This window comes from Pectinophora gossypiella, chromosome 18 (genome assembly GCF_024362695.1).
Source record: "Pectinophora gossypiella chromosome 18, ilPecGoss1.1, whole genome shotgun sequence".
NCBI classification, from domain to species: Eukaryota; Metazoa; Arthropoda; class Insecta; order Lepidoptera; family Gelechiidae; genus Pectinophora; species Pectinophora gossypiella.
Genome location: NC_065421.1, coordinates 8,608,052 through 8,629,409, shown reverse-complemented (window position 1 = coordinate 8,629,409; position 21,358 = coordinate 8,608,052). Strand labels below are relative to the sequence as shown.

Sequence of the window (21,358 nt, the reverse complement as noted above, 5' to 3'; positions counted from 1 at the left end):
TAAAGGAACAAGAAAGATACACTTAACCAAATGAAAGCAGAAGACTTATCTGCCGAATTGGAGACAATCTACCAACTAACCTGTCAAAAAAGGACTTGTAATGAAACCCAAATAATGGGAACCAAACTGCCAAAGCTGGAACTCATGAAGTTTAACGGAGATGTCTTGAAATGGCAAGAGTTTTGGGACGAGTTCGAGTCTAATATCCATAACCAACCATTGAATAAGGCTGACAAGCTCTCAATCTAATATACTTTATTGCACAGAACTAAAATTTCAACAATCAGACATAACACATGAAAACAGCTCTCCTATCTTTTCTCATCTCAGGGAGGTAAAGGCGGGTTGTAGGGGTGTTGAGGAGACCCGAGGGGGCCCAGCCCCATGTACATGAGGAGATGCTCAGTTACTGCCTAACGGGTAAGAGGGTCCAATGTTGCAAGCCTCACCAGTACATGGAAGTAGCCAATGCTGGTAAGGTGGATCCAACGGGTACGAGACATGGGCCCGTGCGGAGAGTAATGCGGTCTTCTACCGTCCATCAGTCGAAGATGGCTCTCAGATAAAACAGATAGTTGAAGTATCTATGTCGGACGCGTTAGAATATGTAGCTTATATCATTAATCAGATAAATATGTGATATCTCATGACCACTGAATTGTCCCTTCAAAGTTTTTATAATCTTCAATTTATTGCATTAACTTATGTGACGGTACAGTAATATACTTGTTAGTAAGTATTATTATTATACACACCGCCACACTGCGTGTTAAAAAACGTTGGCAACAACCTAATCGTCCAGATTCGCGAGACGCTTACAATGTCAAATATTTCTTTCTGTCACTAACCATTTACTTCTGACTGTACCTACGTAAAATTTGTCAATTTAACCCTAAGAGGTCAACTGAAAAATGTGTTTGCAAAATTAGTTTTCCATCATTACTAATCCAGCATAACCTAGCTGTTTAAAAAAAAAGCAATGCTAGGTAATGTTGATATCTGACGGTTCACAGACAAATGGAAAAGAGAGTATTAACTGTTTTGTACTCTTTTTGTCCATATTTCACTAATTAAGGAAGTTCTCGTCATAGAACATCTTACATTATCATGCTCACTGCAATTACATTCGATTCTGTTTTCAAGACTAGACTCTTTTGAACTGTTAGACCAGAATTTGGACATACACACATCACCAGACATCATGATGTCATTTGTGGCAAATGAAACATAATTTACGCGCTAGTGGCGCCACAGGCAGCGTGGCATTTACGGTAGTCAGTAGCCACAACATAGATAGAGACCACATATCGCGTTTGCCTACGTGGTAAATTAACTTCTTCTTTAATAGCCCTCGTGGGATCACGATCCGGAACTCCCGGGTTTGAATCCCGGTGGGGACATAACAATGAAATGTGTTCCCCGGTTTATCCATATCACTACAAACTTACGCGGTGGTTACGGCAGAATGGAGGTGACCTAGTGCAGCAAATTTCGCTGGCAATCCAGCGCGCAAACGCGGCCAGCGTAATGAGCACTTTCCCACAGGGTGCGATTCGGAGCGGTCTTTTTGACTAGACCTACCTGTTAATTTTGACATGTAATAATCTACAAACTTATCCCATTATCACCATCATTATCGTTAATCCTTTCTCCAACCCACAACTTACTATAACCTAGAGTTGGCAACTAGTGACAGGACAAGCACTATGTTATATCATCTACAAGTGTTGCGTCGTAATTACAACCTAGACATGAGGGGCCTATGGTCGAGGATCACTGAGTTGTTCCTGCCGAAGTCCACGTAGAAGTCAGGCAGTACTGAGGTGACCAGGCGATGGCTCTGTGCCATCGCGTCGGGCACCACGGCGTATGTCACTTCTTGTTGTCTGCAATAGTAAGTAATCCATGCTATTTTGGTACTGAAAGTCATTTCTCAAGAGACGTATACGCCAATGTGTGTGCGTGCGTGCGTGCGTGTGTGTGTGTCTGTGTGTGTGCGTGCGTGTGTGTCCGTGCGTGCGTGGGTTGTGTGTGTGTGCGTGTGCCTGCGTGTGTGTGTTCGTGCGTGCGTGTGTACGAGCATGCTTGCGTGCGTGTGTGTGTGGGATAAGTGTGTAACGTTGCTATGTTGTGGATGAAATTGCTACCTTAACCCGCCTTGCACAATAAAGTATTTTTGTTTTGCATTGATACTCACCCTCGATCCCTGACGAGAGCCCCAGCTAAGGCGAGTCCCTGCAGGCAGTTACCGATGGACTCTAAGCTCAAGCAGTACGGGTGACAATTGCTTGACTCCACGCGTTCCTGTACCAACTTCAGGGCTTTCTTGTGTTCACATGATTTGTGCTGAAAGTAAGAATAAGTAACTTAGTTTATACCCAGACTTTTCCACGAGATTTTATAGACATTTACAGTGGTGTTATTAACACGCACACCTAATTGCCCTAACACCTGCACTATTAAAGACCTTTACGAAGCCACTGACAATGCCGTAAGCGTGGTATTTTGGTCAGCAAAAATCTAGTATCGATCGCCATCGACTCGCAAAGAAGAGAAGATTAACACGCAAGCAGTAAGAAGGAGCGAGCGCGGATTGTCTTTCTAGCTCGCACTTTCGCGGTAAGTATGAAATTTGTCTATAGTGTCCAGGGTGAGCTAAAATGTAACAAAAAACGCTGGGCAAGTCTCCGATCATTAATAGTGCTTAAAGTTATACCATACCGTAACTCACCAATAACACGTTCACTGTGTATGATCCACATATGAGGCAATAAAATTTAAACTCATATGTGCATGACCCATATGTGGGGCATATTTTTTCTTGCCACTCCAATGTTTTAATCGAAAAATTACATTGCACGTGATTGGTTGATATCTAATTTTCAGTTGCACTGTGAACGTGTTAAGTAAGATTGTGACGAAACGAGAGCATATTTGGATTAAAAAACAATTAATTAAATACTAACTTCTGTCATAACTTCAGTACATTTGAGCAGCGTGGTGAGCGCGGGCCAGACGGACCATTTGAGGAGGTATCGCGTCTTATGACCCTCGCCGGGGACCAGCGAACCTTCTCTGCTCGCTATCACATTATTGTCGATGCAGTATTGTAACGCGCTGTTGAATATCTGAAAGTAAATAATATCATTACATAGTATATAACCACCCTCGGTCCCTCACGTGAGCCCCAGCTAAGGCGAGTCCCTGCAGGCAGTTACCGATGGACTCTAAGCTCAAGCAGTACGGGTGACAATTGCTTGACTCCACGCGTTCCTGTACTAACTTGAGGGCTTTCTTGTGTTCACATTATCATGTTATTATGACGGAAAATTCCACTTGATATCATCTCAGAATCATGGCCTCAATCACCCCTCAAAGTTTTTGTTACGATGTCACTAACACCCTGTATCTTATTTGGCTTGCGTACTCCTTGCACCACCCACAGTCCGGGCACATTAGCTTTAATATCTACAAACTAAGCAAAGGCAAACGCATTAATGTCATTCAGCCTACTATAAGAGATGTTTGTAAGTTTTTGTGTAAGTACATATTTGGGATATTGAATTCTGTATTATTATTATGAATTACCTTTTCCTCTTCCTTTTCCACGTGGAAGAATTCGTGCCTCAGCAACTTTCTGATGTGCTGGTAATCAGCAAATAATCGTTCTGGAAACACAAACACCGAACTATTCACTTGTTATAGCAGAGAAAATATAGGTCGTAGTGGTAAATACGTATATTTCGTAGTGACAGTTTTTGCTAAAACAAAAGGACATACATTAGTCAATATAAAAACATTGGTGTTCTTATTGTAGATTACGATTATATCTTATAGTAGTATTAAGAGTTTTAACATATTCTACGCAAGTCTAAAAGATATTTGACGTAGAGATCTTTGTGTGCGTGGGAGTGCATGCCAAATTTCAAGCGTTTAACTTAAGTGGTTTAAATTTTTCATACAAAAGGATTTTCCCGCTAATTTCGGGAATTCCTTTCTTAGTGCACCTCTACGGTACCTAAGCTACGTCCCTTCCAAATTTCAAGTGCCTACGTTTAGCCGTTAAGGCTGTGCGTTGATATGTCAGTCAGTCAGTTTTTCCTTTTATATATTTAGATATTTATAAACTTATTGGCCCCGATTCCTGCAGACACCTGCCGGGTTTGCATGACAACCGCGCTGCGCGCCGCGCGAATTATATTGAGCGCTTCGACCAATAAACGATACGAATGCTATCTACATAGATTGACGTCAGACGGCTATTGGTCGCGCCAGCGCGGTTACCTTGGAGAGCCTACTGCTAATTTTAAGTTATACCTGTCATTGTCTTATCCTCCGAAAAGGGAAAGGACGGACGATTGTCAACTGTTAATTTTAAAATAATAATAAGCCAGGCGAAGAAAATAGGCAACTCTGTGGTATGCAACCACAATCCATTTGACGTGTGCTGTCAACTTAATTCTGTCGGGTTATTGGCCAATATAACATTTTGGGAGGGATATTTAAAATTTCTGCCTAGAATTTACGTGTATTCCGTAAATTTTATGATTGTCGATCACCCGTCCCTTTCCTTTTCGGCGGATAAGAAAATGACAGGTATACACGTACATAGACAAACTCACGCCTATTTCGCACCGGGGTAAGTAGAGACTATGGAATTCCATTTGCTTCGAGCCTGACACACTTTTCTTGCACACAGGTATATAACTTAAAATAAAACTAGATGGTGTGTACTGGAATTAACAATTGCATTACTTAGGTAATCAAAGTACAAAAATGTTGAGACTAGTCGTAGACCATCTACAAGCTTATTACGGTACAGAACGGTGAATTCGGCTCACCACCTACCACGTTGGCCTAACAGAAAGCGCGGTGAGGTGTGGGTACTTAGTTCATCTTGCGATGGATGCACGGTCACGAGTACTAATATGTATACACTTTGAAACCATGTCACATTAACTTTTTTGACAAATTAAACCGTAAGTCTCATTAAATGTCAAATATGATAGTGCGACAGGGTTTTAAAGTGGGTACATGATATTGCTCATGACTGTACCTTTAACTACCCCATCGGGATTTAGTCGTGAGCTTATGTTATGTCAGAATAATGAATTACCTTTGCTAGGATTGTTCTGTGCGAGTAGAGCGAGCAGCGCCGGCGGCACGAGGTAGTGCAGCACAGGGTTCACGTAGAGCTGGAGTTGGATGATGGGCACCGCGTTCACCATCGTCTCCGCTTTCAGGATGTGACCTGCCAATAACATGTGCACATTTCATAATTTAATCCATACTAATATTTAAATGACGACCTTGTGACGTATCGAGTAGGCGCCGCTACTTCAAAAGCGCACCCCTGATGCCGGGCAGCAGCGGTATCAGTACTGGTTGGAGGCCGAGGAAATGGATTCTGGTAGGGCTCTAGCTAGAACGTCACCGATTGAGAAATTGGTCGGTGTACTGCGGAACGGAAGGCGATTGGGGCAACCACCGTTCTACACGCCCTATCTATGGAGTATTGAAGGCGATTACTCCACCGACAAGAGCGCAGCTCTTAAATAAAGAGAGAGAGAATATTTAAATGGGAAAATGTATGTGTGTATGTCTATTTGTTTGTCCGTCTTTCACGGCAAAACGAAGCGACGAAAAAACGTGATTTTTTAAGTGGAGATAGTTGAAGGAATGAAGAGTGACATAAGCTACTTTGCCTCTTTCTAACCCCCCCCACTATGTGGGGTGGAAGTTTGTATGGAGCATTCCGCAATTTTCAACGTAGGAAGATAAAAATTGGTATAAAGATAAAAATATCATGCATCATTTCTCCCCCCCCCCCCCCCCCCTAAATATGCCTCCAACCCTTTTAAAGAGGGGGTGAAATTTTATATGGAACTTTTCGCAGTTTTTTAGGTAGGAAGCTAAAAATTGATACATTGTCAATGGGGAAACGTGTCACCCGGAATTTAACGCGAGGCAAAAGCTTAGTTGTAACCCGAGCGAGTTGAATAGGCAAGGTCGTGTCAATTTTGCATTGCTAGGTACCCAGTTAATTCACACTCCGTACAAAAATCTAATACAAATTTTCAACCCATTTTTAACCCTTCAAGGGTTGAATTTCACAAAATCCCGTTTTGGTGGGTACCTGCGTTCTAAAAGGAACCCCCATGCAAAACTTGAGACTCCTAGCGGATGTAGGCTCTGAGATTTCGCGATGAGTGAGTCAGTGAGATTTATGCTTACGACCGATAATGGAGACTTACCCTTCATCTTCTTCTTGACATCATCCGAGACAGTCATCAAAGTACTCGACAGTAGCCTTAATTTCTTGTCTTTGTCCAGCCGCATCATTTTACTGTGAACCACCAGGATCCTCTCGACATCACTCCTCACATCCTTCTCATAAACTGAAGCCCCGAGACTCTTCAACAGTTCGATCACCCAGTTCATTTCTGACACAATATCTTCTATGTCTAACGTTTTGTTTTGTATTAAACTTTGCATCAGTACTAGTGCTATTAAATTCGATATTGTTGCGACGGTATTCTGCTGTTGTAGCGTTATGACGTAATTAGCAATGTCTTGGACTTGCGTGAACTGTTCAGGAGTAAGTTGTTGCAGGTCTACAGGTTTGAGCATCTCGCTCGATATGGACTCCGATTTGAGGTATTGTTTGACGGACAGAGGAGCGCCCGGGTTGATGTATATGTTGCCGAAATGGTCGTTCAAGCTGTGCAGCGCTTTCAATAGTCCCTGTTAAGTTGCAAGTGATCATTGACTTTCAAGATGTGACAGTACTAATATATTTTATTGATATAACAATACACATGTGAAACAGCATATTAGGCTGCCTTACTGGTCAAATAGCAATCTTTTCACAATATAGTTAAATTACTATAAAATAGGAGTTAGCTTATATCAATTCCAAATATTTTAATTTGTGTGCATCTTGACTAGGTCCTAAGCCACGAGACGCACAGTTAATTTACGCGGGTTATACAATACTACTCGGGGAAGCCCAAGAAGAGTTTACATGCAACAAATTAAAAACAAGTCTAAGAATTAGCTATAGATACAAAAACATGGAAAATGTTACATTGACTAGAGCGTGGCTCTTAACCCCTCTCTGGCGACGTAAAATCTATTACGTGTGGTATCTCATAATATATTGTACATTGACAGAGATGAGACGTTAATTTCGAGCAGATACAATACATACCCCTGTAGACTCTTTAGGTTTGGGCACGCCAAGGTGTTCGTAGGCAAAGAGCGCTGTCTCCATCAGCCTGTCGTAGGATATGTTGACCGGCACGATGGTGACGTCACTTACTTCGTGCGCGAAGTACGCCGCCAGAGCCATTGAGAGCATACCTTTAAAGAAAATATACTCTCTAGCTTCTATTCTAATGGTTTCAATTCGAGCAACCAGCAACTTTATTTGATAGGACTAAAATAGATTCCTATATCTTGCACGTATTGTTAGTGAAGGACGGCACCAATTAAAGTGCTGTCGAACTAAAATTAGGTTAAGTTTGTGTTCGGTCACGAGCATTAATATGTATGTAAAGAAATCGCAATACCAGCTGGCATTGTCAATCTCTTTAAATTATAATTTACTCTTTACGATGGTATTGTTTTTGGTCCTGTCAGAAGATGACAGGCAGGACAGTTTATTATTTTAGTTTCATAATTTGGTTTCTGAATAATTGTGTTATTATTATGTTTAAATCGTATAGAAAGGCGGAATAAGATCTTTTAAATGTTGTTTTCTCTATTTCAGGTAAATATTGTGTTTTATGTATTATTTAAATAAGCTCAAGTGTAAATGTCATCCTAATTAAAATTTCTCTATTTCAGAGCAACACGCTTTTGTTTTTATTCCACCAAAGATTTCTATTATATGTATACACTTTGGTACCATGTCACATTAACTTTTTTGACAAATTGAACTGTAAGTCTCACTAAGTGTCAAATATGTTAGTGCGACAGAGTCCTAAAGTGGGTACATTATATTGTTCACGAATGTTCGCCCGAATAGGCATGATTGTCTGCCTATTTGTCTTTCTTTTTATCTTTCGAGTACGATTATTACATGTACCTCTGATTGTATAGTAGAGTTGAAATAGGCAGAGAAGTCATGCCAGCTATGTTTTAGCCCCATGTTGTTGGGGCCTATTGCCATTAACCGGGCACAAAACATAATATAAATTATCTATGATTCAAACATGTTGAATTCAACATACAAATACATAATCTCATGCCAATTTCCCACCAGGGTAAACAGAGACTATGGATAACATTTTTGGTGTTTCTCCATGAACCCGGCCAAGTACACAAATGTAGCCAAGTGATAAACTCCAATCAAGTCGTGAAGTACTCGTGGGTAGTCCGAGGTTCATCCACCGTAAGATGAAAATGTACCCACCCTCACCGAACCTTCTGGTCTCTTCTTCTATCGTGTGGGCTGTGAGGTGGAGTACCAACCTCATCAACCCCGGTGTCAGGGTTACTATTGAGCCGCCAAAGGCCCCTGACATGGCCTTCTGGTATACCAACGTGATACTTAGTTGGTAAGCCTTGTCGCCGTCTATAATGGTCGAGCCAACTGTGTTGGTGAACACTGCACTTCATATAAACCAATAACTCATTGGTACAAGTCCGGTACCGGTGTTTAAACCGGCGCTCTCCGTTTGAGTATTGAAAAATCTTACCGTATTTAGGCGGCAAACTCTTGTTGCTGCGACTGCGCGTGCCTTCAAGAAAGAACTCGATGGGTGCGCAGTGCTTGCTCACGAGCGTGCGCACGTACTGACGCAGCGTGGCCGCGTACAGCGGCGCGCCGGCCAGCGTGCGCCTGATGTAGAACGCGCACGTCTCGCGCATGCGCCGACCCACCACCGCCATTGAGTAGAAATCTATTAACACATGATTTTACTAAGTATTTTTATCATGCTTATTAGACATATTAGAATATTCTGACTGAGCCGAAATCCGTGGTTCAGTGGTTGAGCGTTGGGCTTACGATCCGGAAGTCTCGTTAACGAATCCCGACGAAGACATATCTCAAAAACAACTTTCGTCAGCCATAGATTCGATAGGGCGTTACAGGCTGGTCACCGGACTATCCGAAAGTAAAATGATTCGTCCTTCGGAATGCACGTTAGCCGTTAGTTCCGGTTACGACTACCTGATGGAAGTATGTGGTCGTTACATGAGCCATGTCTGGGGCCTATAATAACCCACACGATAGAAAAAGAGAGATTAGAATATTTATGTTCTGTAGTCGTAAAGCGTTCTGAAGGACACTGACACAGAACAAGTCCAAATTACTTATCACCTGACTAATAAAGATAAAATTACAATGGTGCTAAGGTGAGGTATAAATCTATCCCTATCCTACCTATCCATTCTATTCTATGGTGTGCCTATTGTAGTACACTGGATGAAGGTAGGTACTTATTATGCCTAATTCTGGTGCCTACGAAAAATAGATATTAACTGTTGTTACTTTACTAACATAGTTTATAAGCGCCTTTTTTCTTACTAACAAACATATGGAGTATAATCTGAAATAAATGTAATAATAATAAGTGTAAATACTACCTATTCTGTTTCGAAGTCTGTGTAACATAAACACTTGTATGATTCTATTAAACATTACGTCTATCTGCGTCAAACAGCTCAACCATTATGTTGTTTTAGCATTGCATTAGTATAAATAAACAATAAGTACGATATACCGACTATGACAAACATCAGTTATTTGCTTAGCAAACCTATGGAGATTCTATTTAATACTGTATGGCAAAATTTATCTAGAAGTGTTTATTTTACGTTGAAGTTATAAGAGGGCATAACGCAATGTTGAAGGTTTGTTTTGTTAAATAGATAAAATACTTTATTTTTTATTTGACACTTTATTATTTGACAGCCTCCGTGGTCTAGTGGTTAAAGCGTTAGGCTCACAATCTGGAGGTCCGGGTTCAATTCCCGATGGGGACATTGTCGAAATCACTTTGTGAGACTGTCCTTTGTTTGGTAAGGACTTTTCAGGCTTGAATCACCTGATTGTCCGAAAAAGCAAGATGATTCCGTGCTTCGGAGGGCACGTTAAGCCGTTGGTCCCGGCTATTAGCCGTAAAAACATCTCCACCAACCCGCATTGGAGCAGCGTGGTGGAGTATGCTCCATACCCCCTCCGGTTGATTGAGGGGAGGCCTGTGCCCAGCAGTGGGACGTATATAGGCTGTTTACGTTACTTTATTTAACACAGTGGACACAAAATACAGAGATGAGAACAGATACAGAAAGGCAACAACAATTTCTTCCAGGCAACCGTTGGTTACAGGAAAAACAAACTGCAAACTGTAATACCATTTTTATTGCGAATAAATAATTATGAATTATTATGAAGAATTGTACAAATATAATAGTAGGGGGTAAGTGCATTCTAACATAATAAATATTTTAAAGAGCTAAGATAAGTATGCCTTCAATGAATTTATCAGTTACGAATTTGTCACGCAATATGCGTAAAAATGCGATGTATTATGATTAACTCTTAATCAGCATGTAACTTTATCTAAAAATATGACTAATATCATTAATGAAAACATAATCAGAAATTGAATGATGTTTTTTTATCTACTCTGTAGTATAAAACCTCCTTTTACATTATATGGTTGGTTAGAAGAGACCTCTTTCAGAGATACCATTAAGCCTACATTTTTTAATATTTTATAATATTAATATATATTTTTAATTTTTTTATTTATTTATTTATTTATTTATTTATTTATCTAATAATTACAACTATAAGTTACCATACAGGCATATGCCCAAGGCGGTAACTTAGACACATACATTAATATAAACTTAAATTATTATTTCAATATTTACAATATTATACTTATATACCTAGATACTAAACTTATCAAATATGTTACCTATTATCACATACAATTTTAATTATAGCCTCTGCGAACTTCGCCAATGAACAATTGAACAGGTCTATTTCCTTGGCAACCTCATTTAATATATTTAGAGCGGTGGTAACGGGATCTTGCCTCATTATATTAGTGCGACTCTTGGGTATATAAAAAATTTGATTCCGCGGACCATGCCTCAACCGTAGATTTGGGACTTGCAGCCCGATAGCTTGTAGGATCGCAGGGTTATGCAGGACCCCTCGAAATACCTTAAAAATATACGTAGTTAATGCTACTTTCCTTCTAACCTCCAGCTTGTAATATCCTCCCATCCCAAGTAAGAAAAGGGTAGGATACATTAAAGGATAATACGGGAAGACTCCATATTGCCTAAAGTATATGTGCCTCAGAAATTTATTTTGGATCCTTTCTAGCATAAGATTATACTTTAATTCATGTGGATTCCACACTAATGAGCAACTCTCCATTTGACTCCTAACTAAGGCATTGTATAATGTTTTCAAAACCACAACATTTTTAAAATCTTTTGTCTGGCGCAAGATAAACCCTAAGTTTCTGTATGACCTTTTACATATTTTCGTAATATGATCTCGAAATGTAAGATCATGCGATATCTGTACCCCAAGGTCACGGACTGTCGTCACTCTCGGTAAATCCACTCCATCGATTTTATAATCATAAGAGACTTGATGCTGCGCGCGTGTGTAAGACATCAAACTACACTTTGAATTATTAAAAAGCAGTTTGTTGTTCTGACTCCATTGAACTACTCTATCTATATCTTTCTGTAGATGTTCGCAATCTTCAATGTTGTTGATCTCCAGAAATAATTTAAGATCGTCCGCAAATAACAAGCATCTTGATTTCTCTACCACGTTAGGTAAGTCATTAATCATAATGATAAACTCTAATGGGCCCAAATTACTTCCCTGACTTACCCCTGACGCTGTTTGATACATCTCCGAAGTATAACCACTAAAGTCTACATATTGCCTACGGTCTGAAAGATAGCTCGTGAAAAAGTTAAGCAAAGCTGTAGTAAATCCGGCCTTGGCTAATTTTGCCAATAGGATGTCGTTATCAACAATATCGAAGGCCTTCCGAAAATCAAAATAAGCCACGTCCACCTGTCCTCCAACCCTCGCGTCCATTGCTGGGGCGGTATACTGCATAAAGCACATTAGGTTTGAATGCGTTCCTCTTCCCGGACGAAATCCGTGTTGACAGTCGGATAGAAGCGGTTGAATTTGTGTGAATATATTTTTATACAAAATCGACTCAAACACTTTTGCAATCGTGGAAAGTACTGCAATGGGCCTATATCCCGACACGTCGGTACCAGGACCACCCTTTGGTACAGGAGTCACTCTAGTAACTTTCCACTGTTCAGGATATGTAGCGTTGCCTATGCATAGATTAAATATATGCAGTAATGGCTGAGCTAAAGCCTCCGAACAATCCTTTACTATGTAAGGCGGTATTCCATCTGGGCCGGCTGACCTCTTGGGCTTCAGTCGCTGCAGAGCCTCCTGTACTTGGCGAAGGTTTAGTCGCGGCACATGAACACGCTCCCCCGCCACCCCCGCCGCTGCCGCGGCCTCCGCCGCATCGAGTCGCGGGGGGTTGCTTTTATATACAGAACGGAAATACTCTGCGAACGCGTTTGCACACTCAGCTTCACTCAAACTCCTACCATTTTCCGTTATATGATCTTTCCTTCTCTTTGTTCTTATATTATTAACAAAGGCCCAAAAAGATTTAGGATCTTTAATAAGCTGGTTTCCAATTTTAGCCTTATAGTTATCATAAGAGCATTTTACCTTACGCTTGATTAATGCCCGGAGATAAGAAAACATATCATATTCGTACCTGGACCCGTTACATTTATATAACTTATGCCATTTCGCCTTGTCTTTTATATCCTTAATAATTTCAGCTGTATACCACTCGGGATAACAATACGTTAACAATACGTTTTGTTATATTTAAGTGTGTAATAAAAAACCATGACACACCATAACAGCCTCCATGGTCTAGTGGTTAGAGCTTTAGGCTCACGATCTGGAGGTCCGGGTTCGATTCCCGATGGGGACATTGTCGAAATCACTTTGTGAGACTGTCCTTTGTTTGGTAAGGACTTTTCAAGCTTGAATCACCTGATTGTCCGAATAAGTAAGATGATTCCGTGCTTCGGAGGGCACGTTAAGCCGTTGATCCCGGCTATTAGCCGTTAAAACACGTCCACCAACCCGCATTGTAGCAGCGTGGTGGAGTATGCTCCATACCCCCTCCGGTTGATTGAGGAGAGGCCTGTGCCCAGCAGTGGGACGTATATAGGCTGTTTATGTATGTACGTATGTAATAAAAAGCCTAATAATAAGTATTTATATGGTTGGAGTAGAGGACAAAAGTAAATGAACTTATCCTTCATTTATGTATATTAACGTAACACCGTTAGGTATTTATAAGGACAATGCCAGCAACATAAATATGTATGTATTATCGTCATTGTCATGTATATTAGTGTACACTTGTACTCTTTGTTAAGTCCTTTTTGAGGTAAAATCAAAAACATTGAATGCCAGGTACATACTTATCAAATAATCTAAATATATAAAAGGAGAAACTGACTGACTGACATATCAACGCACAGCCTAAACGGCTAAACGTAGGCACTTGAAATTTGGAAGGGACGTAGCTTAGGTACCGTAGAGGTGCACTAAGAAAGGAATTCCCATAGGAACGGGAATTAGCGAGAAAATCTTTTTGTATGAAAAATCTAAACCGCTTAAGTTAGACGCTTGAAATTTGGCATGCAGGTACCTTAGTAAACTTAAAGCTTAGTTGCAACAGGATATTGCAAAATTCCCACGGGAACGGAAGTTAGCGGGAAAAAACATTTGTATGAAAAAATCTAAACTGCATAAATTAGATGCTTGAAATTTGACATGCACTCCCCACAGACAAAGATCTCTCTTTTATAACACGCCACGCGGACGAAGTCGCGGGCAAAAGCTAGTATGTTATAAGTTACGCTCGTTACGTACAATATCACTAACGCCGTGTAAAGCCCTCCGTGGTCCAGTGGTTGAGCTTCCCGGGATCCGGAAGTCCCGGGTTCGCATCCCAGTGGGGACAAATCTCAAAAACCAGTTTGTGATCCCTAGTTTGGTTAGGACATTGCAGGCTGATCACCTGATTGTCCTGACGTAAGATGATCCGTGCTTCGGAAGGCTCGTTAAGTCGTTGGTACCGGTTACTACTTACTGATGTAAGTACGTAGTCGTTACATGAGTCACGTCAGGGGCGTGGCCTTAGGCGGCTCAATAATAACCCTGACACCAGTGTTGATGAGGTTGGTCATCCACCCCACAAACCACGCGATAGAAGAAATGCCATGTTCATTCTATAATAATGTCATTTCGTGTGTTTTTTTTTTCTCATGATGCCATTGTACAGTTGCTATGTGTGTGGCGTTCATCACTACATAGTATAAAACAAAGTCGCTTTTTCTGTCCCTATATCTCTTATGTACGCTTAAATCTTTAAAACTACGCAACGGATTTCGATGCGGTTTTTTTTAATAGATAGAGTGATTCAAGAGGCAGGTTTATATGTATAATAACATCCATTAAATAGTGGAGAAATACTATTATTTTTGAGGTTTTTAATGTGATGTCGTCAATAATTTCATTTTTTCCTCAGCATTGCACCCGAGCGAAGCCGGACCTGGTCGCTAGTTGGTAATAAATGATGCGCATTCTTATAACATACCCATGCCAGCAGCTACAGCCGGGAAGTCAATGTCGTAGTTGTAGCACAGGTAGGTCATGAGGCAGAAGTCGGCGTAGCTGCGGTGAGTCGGCAGGAACAGCACGGGGTTTGCACCCATTGACAACTTCAACTAAAAAAATATTACTTTTGTAAGTTCAGTCATTTTTGTAAAGGACAGAAAAGAGTCGAAAAGGTTGGAGGCCTTTGCTTACTGGCGAACAGGTAGTAGATTACATCATCAACGCGCATTTTTTATGCTACTTTTTTAGAGAAAGTGGTTTCCCTCTTGCCTTCCACCCCGCAGTACTGAGTGTGACGCGAGTGGGTTGGCTAGAGTAGTCTATTTCAAAGCTAACAAATAGTAGATTACAGAACAATAGAAAAATGCAAATATGTTACTACTAAATGATACATCTGAATAAAGGCTGACATTGGAATTTGTATGACGCACATAGAACCGTTATATAGAGTAAGTAATTAGGATAAATTATTAAATTCTGATAAGTAAAAAAATTAAAGATCTAATATGAACAAAACATATTTCCTTTTTTCTATTTAACTTATTTATGAATGTCCTATATCTTATCATGTTTGTCTTTGACGTCATAACATGTTTTTATCATACAAATTCTTTTAGTAAAAAGTAATTAATGTATCTAGTTGGAAATTAGCCTATTCGCCATCTCACTGTACCCCCTGTGTGGAGCTTTAGATATACATACATATCATTAGAATTTTCATGTTGCTTCCAATTTCTTTTTAAGAATTATTTTATTAAATAGCCTTTTAGTTTTTAATGTATTACAGAACTTTAAGTTGAGTTGCATAATTCCTTCATATAATTAAAATTTAATTTATTTATTAAAACAAAAATAATTCATATATCAACAAAACAATGAAGGCAAATGTGTTTGTGAATACCTTGAGTATGGCTGGTTCATTGACGAAGACTCCGACCTTCATCATGCTGCAGAACTTGAGGAATACAATGCCCATCCAGCGGATCACGTAAATCTTTTTGTCCAATCCCATCTCCTCTAGGTATGCCAGCATTTCTCGACGAAGCTTCTCTTTGCGGACACCTGTCCTTGCACTTTCCTATGAAACATAAACATTTAAACTAAACAAAGGTGACAATGATACATTACTAATGGTGTATATTATGAATTATAACCATGCTTTATCTTTTCGTATTTAAGTGGAATATATATATATATATATATATAATATATATATATATTATATATATATATATATATATATATATATTTTGTTATTGAACTACAAAATCATCTAAACTTATAATTTAGTATTATTTATTGAAACTACATTCACAGCTTTCTCATAGCAAAACTTCAGGTGTGTTATTTTCAAAATTCTTTATAATTAATTATACCACTTTTTGAATTAATTAAATAAGTAGAATTCTAATATAGAAATGGGAGAACAGAATTAATTTGATTTTTCTTACCGCTTCAATAACAGAGTCCAAATATACGGACTTTGCAACCAAATCCTTGAGATCCTGTGGAGAGTAACACTTGTCCAGAACATATGATTTCGTCGGATTCCATGGACGAGACATGAACTTAAACGCCGATAAACCAGAAGGAGTCTTTCCCGGCAACAAAATGTCATTGAATGGCACTTCCTGACTCATTTTCACAGACATTTTAATTCTTAAATTGTGATATATTAGCGCATATCCAATACAGTACAATATACAATATTTTTTCCTCCGGTTACAGGTTATGATGTCATAAATAAAGAATGACGTTACTTTAAGAGATTTCTAGTGTGATTTTCGCATTAGTCAAGATTTTTATTAATACATTATTTAGTTTTAAAATACTTTTGTAAATCTATCGTAAATAATCGACAAAACCGCCTCCCAAGGATAATAATAACCTATTGAAAACTTTGACATTTCATTTTTTTTTTATATCATCGACCAGGGTTACCAATGTGAGTTTGTCAAAATCCCCAATAACCTAAGTCAAATTCCCCAATTTGGTGAGAAAAATCTACTGATTCCTCACAAATTACCCTAAAAATATTTGATTATTCAATAATATTTATTTTGTATTTTTTCTATAAGTACATTATACAAATCTCTCTCTCTTTGATATTATTCTCATCTGTGGAAAGTGGGGTCTGCCTTCCTCGTGCTATTATAATTTTTCGGATATGTCGTATACTCCCAAGACTGCCGCAAATGTATTCGTTACGGATTTGTCATCACACATCACATCTACCGACGCATTTTTATTTCAGCGACTTGGATGGTCTGGACATGGCACTGTATTATTACCTGATCGTGCTCTTGTATACTAAGCTTTTGAGGGCATTCCTTTGTCAGGTAATTCCCGCCATTTAAGCCAGGCTGCTGCTATGCGATCTATTTTGTTATATAATTCCGGCTAGGGTTGACAACTTATTGTAAATATTTTACTCGATTAGTGTTGACCTTATCATTTAAAGGTAGGGATATTTATCTATCTACTAATACGATCGGTCAGACCTATCGTGTGCCGGCAGTCACCCTCTTTAATTTCACTAGACTTGAGTCTGGGATATGTAAAGCTTAAAACTGAGAAACACATTCAAATATCATGTTTATTATTTATTCATGCATAATTTCCACATTAAAATTTTCATAGAAGTAAAAATGTCATTGTATCAAAGTTCTAAAAATATAATAATATGTCGTGATAAAGTCACTAAAACTTACAATTATGTAATAAACAAAAATTAGATAATAAAAAGTATTAAAAATTTAACCTAATAGATTTTAATTTTATAAAAATGGTAGGTAAGTTAAAAATATAACATTACAACAGAACAACATACCCTTTGAATATACAATACACCTACCCTGATAATGATTTCTTCCTTTTTTTAAAAGGAGGCAGAAAGTATAGAAAATCTATTACCGAGTGGTAATAAATTTTGTGATAACATGTCAAACAAAAGACAAACATGTTATTTGGTAGGCGAGCGTCGTGGCGGTACGTAATTAAAAAAATAACATAAAACAATAAAAAAAACTGAAAAAATTGCTTTTCATGCATAAAAAGTGTGTTTTTATCCATTAAAGAGTCAAATTAGCTTTTAAATTTTATATTCGTAACGCAAGGGAACAGCCATACAGCCTGATCTGCAGTGTAAACTCGCGTAATTTTGTATATTCTTTAAAAAATATTTAAAATAAATACTAATAAACATATCAGTTGCTTAAAAATAGATAATGTTTGGTATAGATAAAAATGTTACTCATAAAATTAAAAAGAAAAAAACGTTAAAACTAAATGGCGCAATTCAAATGTCGAATGTTTTCTTTGAGCATTACATTGTTTGGAACCTTTTTGTGATTTAAGGAGCATAATGTGCGCGAGTGCATCCAATTACTAACTATAACTTCTCGCTGGCACAGGTAGACAGTTGTATGTTTCACACGAAATTTGATTCGTCTTGGTAATCTAAAGCGTGCTTTAGATTACTTCGCAAGCTTGGAATGTTAATTCGGCACTCGCGTATTAAACATAACTTTTCTCTTGTAAAACAAATAACTATTCTCAAACAAAGGCATAAACATTTTGTATAAAATCTCAAAATAAGTACGATGACATTTTATCAGACTTGTATGTTGTACAGTTATGTACAGTCATAAATACCGATTAACGTTATTTTTTAAATGTACTGACCCCGTTATATATCTAAGTTTATGTAAAACTTAAGAGCAAAGTTGCACATTTCATATAGCAAACTTATCTATGCACTTATTCTCTACCAAATCATATAATAAGATAAATTCCACAGATTATATAGTAATTATATAGGTACTGTATAGATAAAATAGGTATTATTAAGCGCTAGTTCAAGATTTAGCCGCTAGGCGGTTTTTATACGCAAATATGTCACCACTAGCACATTTAATGCGTTATAATCTCTTTGTATGAACTGTTATACAATAAACATTAATTCCCGCGGTAATCACAGTCGTTCTACTTATATTTACAACTAAGTATACTTATTTTTTACTTGGTTATATATTTTTTATCCAACTATAATCTCCACATAAAACACAAACGGAAAAGGTAAAACGTACGAAAAATGGAACAAAGAATATTACGATCATTTTAGATTAGGTAAAAACTTAAAAAAGATGTTATTTCCACGACGTCCAGTGTCACATGAAGTAATATTAATATTTTTATGTACTTATGCTAATTTACTTATATCTATGTATCATAAATTCTAGTCTTTAACACATTCGTATCACAATATCTCATCAACTATAACTTAAAACTTAAACAATACATCAAAAATAATAATAAAATAAAAAATACACATTAATTGTCAATTGTAAATGTCATTCTTGCATATAAATTCAGTACTGTATATGGTATTCTTTGTGAGTTAATTTGTTCAATAATATATGTATACAATCCCTTCTTTGATGTAAATATTATACTTTTAAGTACGTATATTGGACAGATTCTATGGTATTTAACAGAGACCTTCTAAATACTCCTCTACTTGTGACTTTGTAATCCCTAGTTTGATTAGGTTAGGACCAACTGATTGTCCAAAAAGTAAGATAATCCGTGCTTCGGAAGGCACGTTAAGCCGTTGGTCCCGGTTACTACTTACTGATGTTAGTAAGTGGTTGTTACATGAATGTCAGGGACCATTGACGGCTCAATAATAACCCTAACACCAGGGTTGATGAGGTTGGTAGGTCACTTCACTAGCCACACGATAGAAAAATTAGAGCAACGTGTGTTATCTACGTATAACCGTACGAGCTGTATCTACGTAGACATAATAAGCTGCATCTAATGGTGGAATTCAGCGGTATATGTCGCGTCGCGTGTGTCATGCTGCGAGTGCCGAGGATCTCATCTTGAAAAGGGTTTATGCTCACGGTAAAATTTAAATATGTTAAAAGTGTAAGAATAAAGTATACATAACATACAAAAAGTAATGAACAAACTAATGTTTTGGGAAATTTAACAGACCAAATTTAGAAAGTCAACCAGTGCGAATTAACTAGACACCTCGCACTGCGGGGTCTACACGGTTACGCCATCGCACGCAGCGCGACAAATACCGCGGGGTGCGATCAATAGCCGTACTTTTTTACGTAGACAACATTCGCTGCGTCTACTGATCAAAACCGGCAGTATCATGTCACGTTTAGTGGGTTAGGGCGAACTAGTAGCAGGGGAAGTGAGGAAATGTGTCAGCGAGATGTCTAGTTATTCCGCACGGGTTATGTAGCGACATAACTACTTAGCTAAGTACGGATAGATATCCATGGGCAGCACCTAGAAAACGGCATTCTCCCTCTTTTTCTTGTTTTCATCGTTTTTCTTAATAGCGTGGTCGAGAAATTCGGAGAGGCGGCACCTTTCGAAGTTGGTGCGCGCCACCTGGGACAACAGCGCGGCACTGCGCTGCAGCTGCTCGGTTTCCTGGCCGAAGTAACAGTTGAGGTCTCTACAGTATTCCATGTACATTCGCCATTTGACGTCGCGAATCAGGCACGCCGGGTTACCTACGATGATCAGCTTCGCCTTAGCCCGCGTCAGGGCCACGTTAAACCTCTGGAAGAATAGTTCAAGAGTCAAATTGAGAATCTTCATAAACATAAGCTCACGTCTATATCCTATTCGGGGTAGTCAGAGGTACATTACTAAGTACCCACACCTCATCAAGCTTTACAAATACAAAATACTTTATTAGTTTAACTATTTACAGTAATAAAGGTGATTGGAGTCTCCTTTTAAGCTTAGTGCCTGTGTCAGGAGACACAAAGCTTTCTGTTAGACCAACGTGATAGGTTGTTGATAATCTTCGCCAGTAATTATTGTATGATCAGTTAAGGTACTGCGCACTCCAAGTGATTGAGTTTAACACGTCTGTTACTTACTTATAAAAAAAAATGTTTCCTTAATTCTTTCTTTCCTTTTCCTTCTAACCCGCGAAGGGAAAAGTAGCAACAAGTTAGGACACATACGCAAACATAAATTTCGAAAAACATTGGTTTAGGCCGGTGCTGGGATTGAAACCCCACGAGTACTTTAACGTAGTTGAAGATTAAAGAAATAATGTGTACCGGGGCGGCGGAAGTCATAACGAGACTGGCGGCGTGCGCCTATAATATATTTACACACACACACGCGCGCGCACACGCGCACACGCGCGCATACGCGCACACGCACACACGCACACACACACACACACTTCTAGTACCAATAAGTACTTAGGGATATGGAGGAGCGTAACCTTCTGACACAGGTGTTTCACACTTACTAGGACATTACTATCAGGTCACAACTGCAAATATTATGTACCATCTCTGTTAAAGAAATAAATATATTTTTTATTTATATACTTCTGAAACGTACTTTGTCGTCGACGAGGAAGCCGAGCCCGTACTTGGCGTCGTAGTCGAGCAGGCGGCAGTTGGCCCGCACGGTCGATACGAGCACCACGCGCTTCTCCTTGCCCTGGAACGACTCCACAGTGCCGATCTCCACCTCCTCGTACGAGTTCTGCTTCAGCCAATCACGCATTTTGTATACCTGGACAAACACACAAACAATGTAAAGGACACACACAAACAGCAGAAAATGTCG

The 21,358-nt window shown here is 38.9% G+C and overlaps 2 protein-coding genes across 4 annotated transcripts in view; both read right to left on the bottom strand.

Moving 5' to 3' along the window:
* Positions 1 to 590: 590 nt before the first annotated feature.
* Positions 591 to 16,630, bottom strand: LOC126374828 (dihydroxyacetone phosphate acyltransferase). The gene is made up of 11 exons (XM_050021559.1): positions 16,186 to 16,630; positions 15,636 to 15,812; positions 14,715 to 14,844; positions 8,703 to 8,906; positions 7,211 to 7,362; positions 6,255 to 6,744; positions 5,117 to 5,251; positions 3,589 to 3,668; positions 2,967 to 3,128; positions 2,198 to 2,346; positions 591 to 1,886 (listed from the first exon to the last, which is right to left on the bottom strand). Exons 1-11 carry the CDS (start codon positions 16,384 to 16,386, stop codon positions 1,739 to 1,741), a joined length of 2,028 nt encoding a protein of 675 aa, XP_049877516.1. The 5' UTR covers positions 16,387 to 16,630; the 3' UTR covers positions 591 to 1,738.
* Positions 16,631 to 17,312: 682 nt separating this feature from the next.
* The window catches only part of LOC126374827 (putative helicase mov-10-B.1), a 28,324-nt gene continuing 24,278 nt past the window's right edge, over positions 17,313 to 21,358 (bottom strand). For all 3 annotated transcript variants that reach the window (XM_050021556.1, XM_050021557.1, XM_050021558.1), the window contains 2 exons: positions 21,128 to 21,304; positions 17,313 to 20,323 (listed from right to left, as the gene is read on the bottom strand). In XM_050021556.1, coding sequence (XP_049877513.1) covers positions 20,045 to 20,323; positions 21,128 to 21,304 — 456 coding nt within the window. In that variant the 3' untranslated portion in view covers positions 17,313 to 20,044. The remainder of the gene's footprint in view (positions 20,324 to 21,127; positions 21,305 to 21,358) is intronic.

What these genes read in the sequence shown, in the direction of transcription:
- LOC126374828 (XM_050021559.1), bottom strand. Translation starts at nt 16,386, where the DNA reads ATGTCTGTGAAAATGAGTCAGGAAGTGCCATTCAATGACATTTTGTTG. An exon ending in TGGACTCTGTTATTGAAGCG is followed by an intron (nt 15,813 to 16,185) that starts GTAAGAAAAATC and finishes TATGTTTCATAG; the next exon opens with GAAAGTGCAAGGACAGGTGT. An exon ending in TGGAAAAGGAAGAGGAAAAG is followed by an intron (nt 3,129 to 3,588) that starts GTAATTCATAAT and finishes ATTTACTTTCAG; the next exon opens with ATATTCAACAGCGCGTTACA.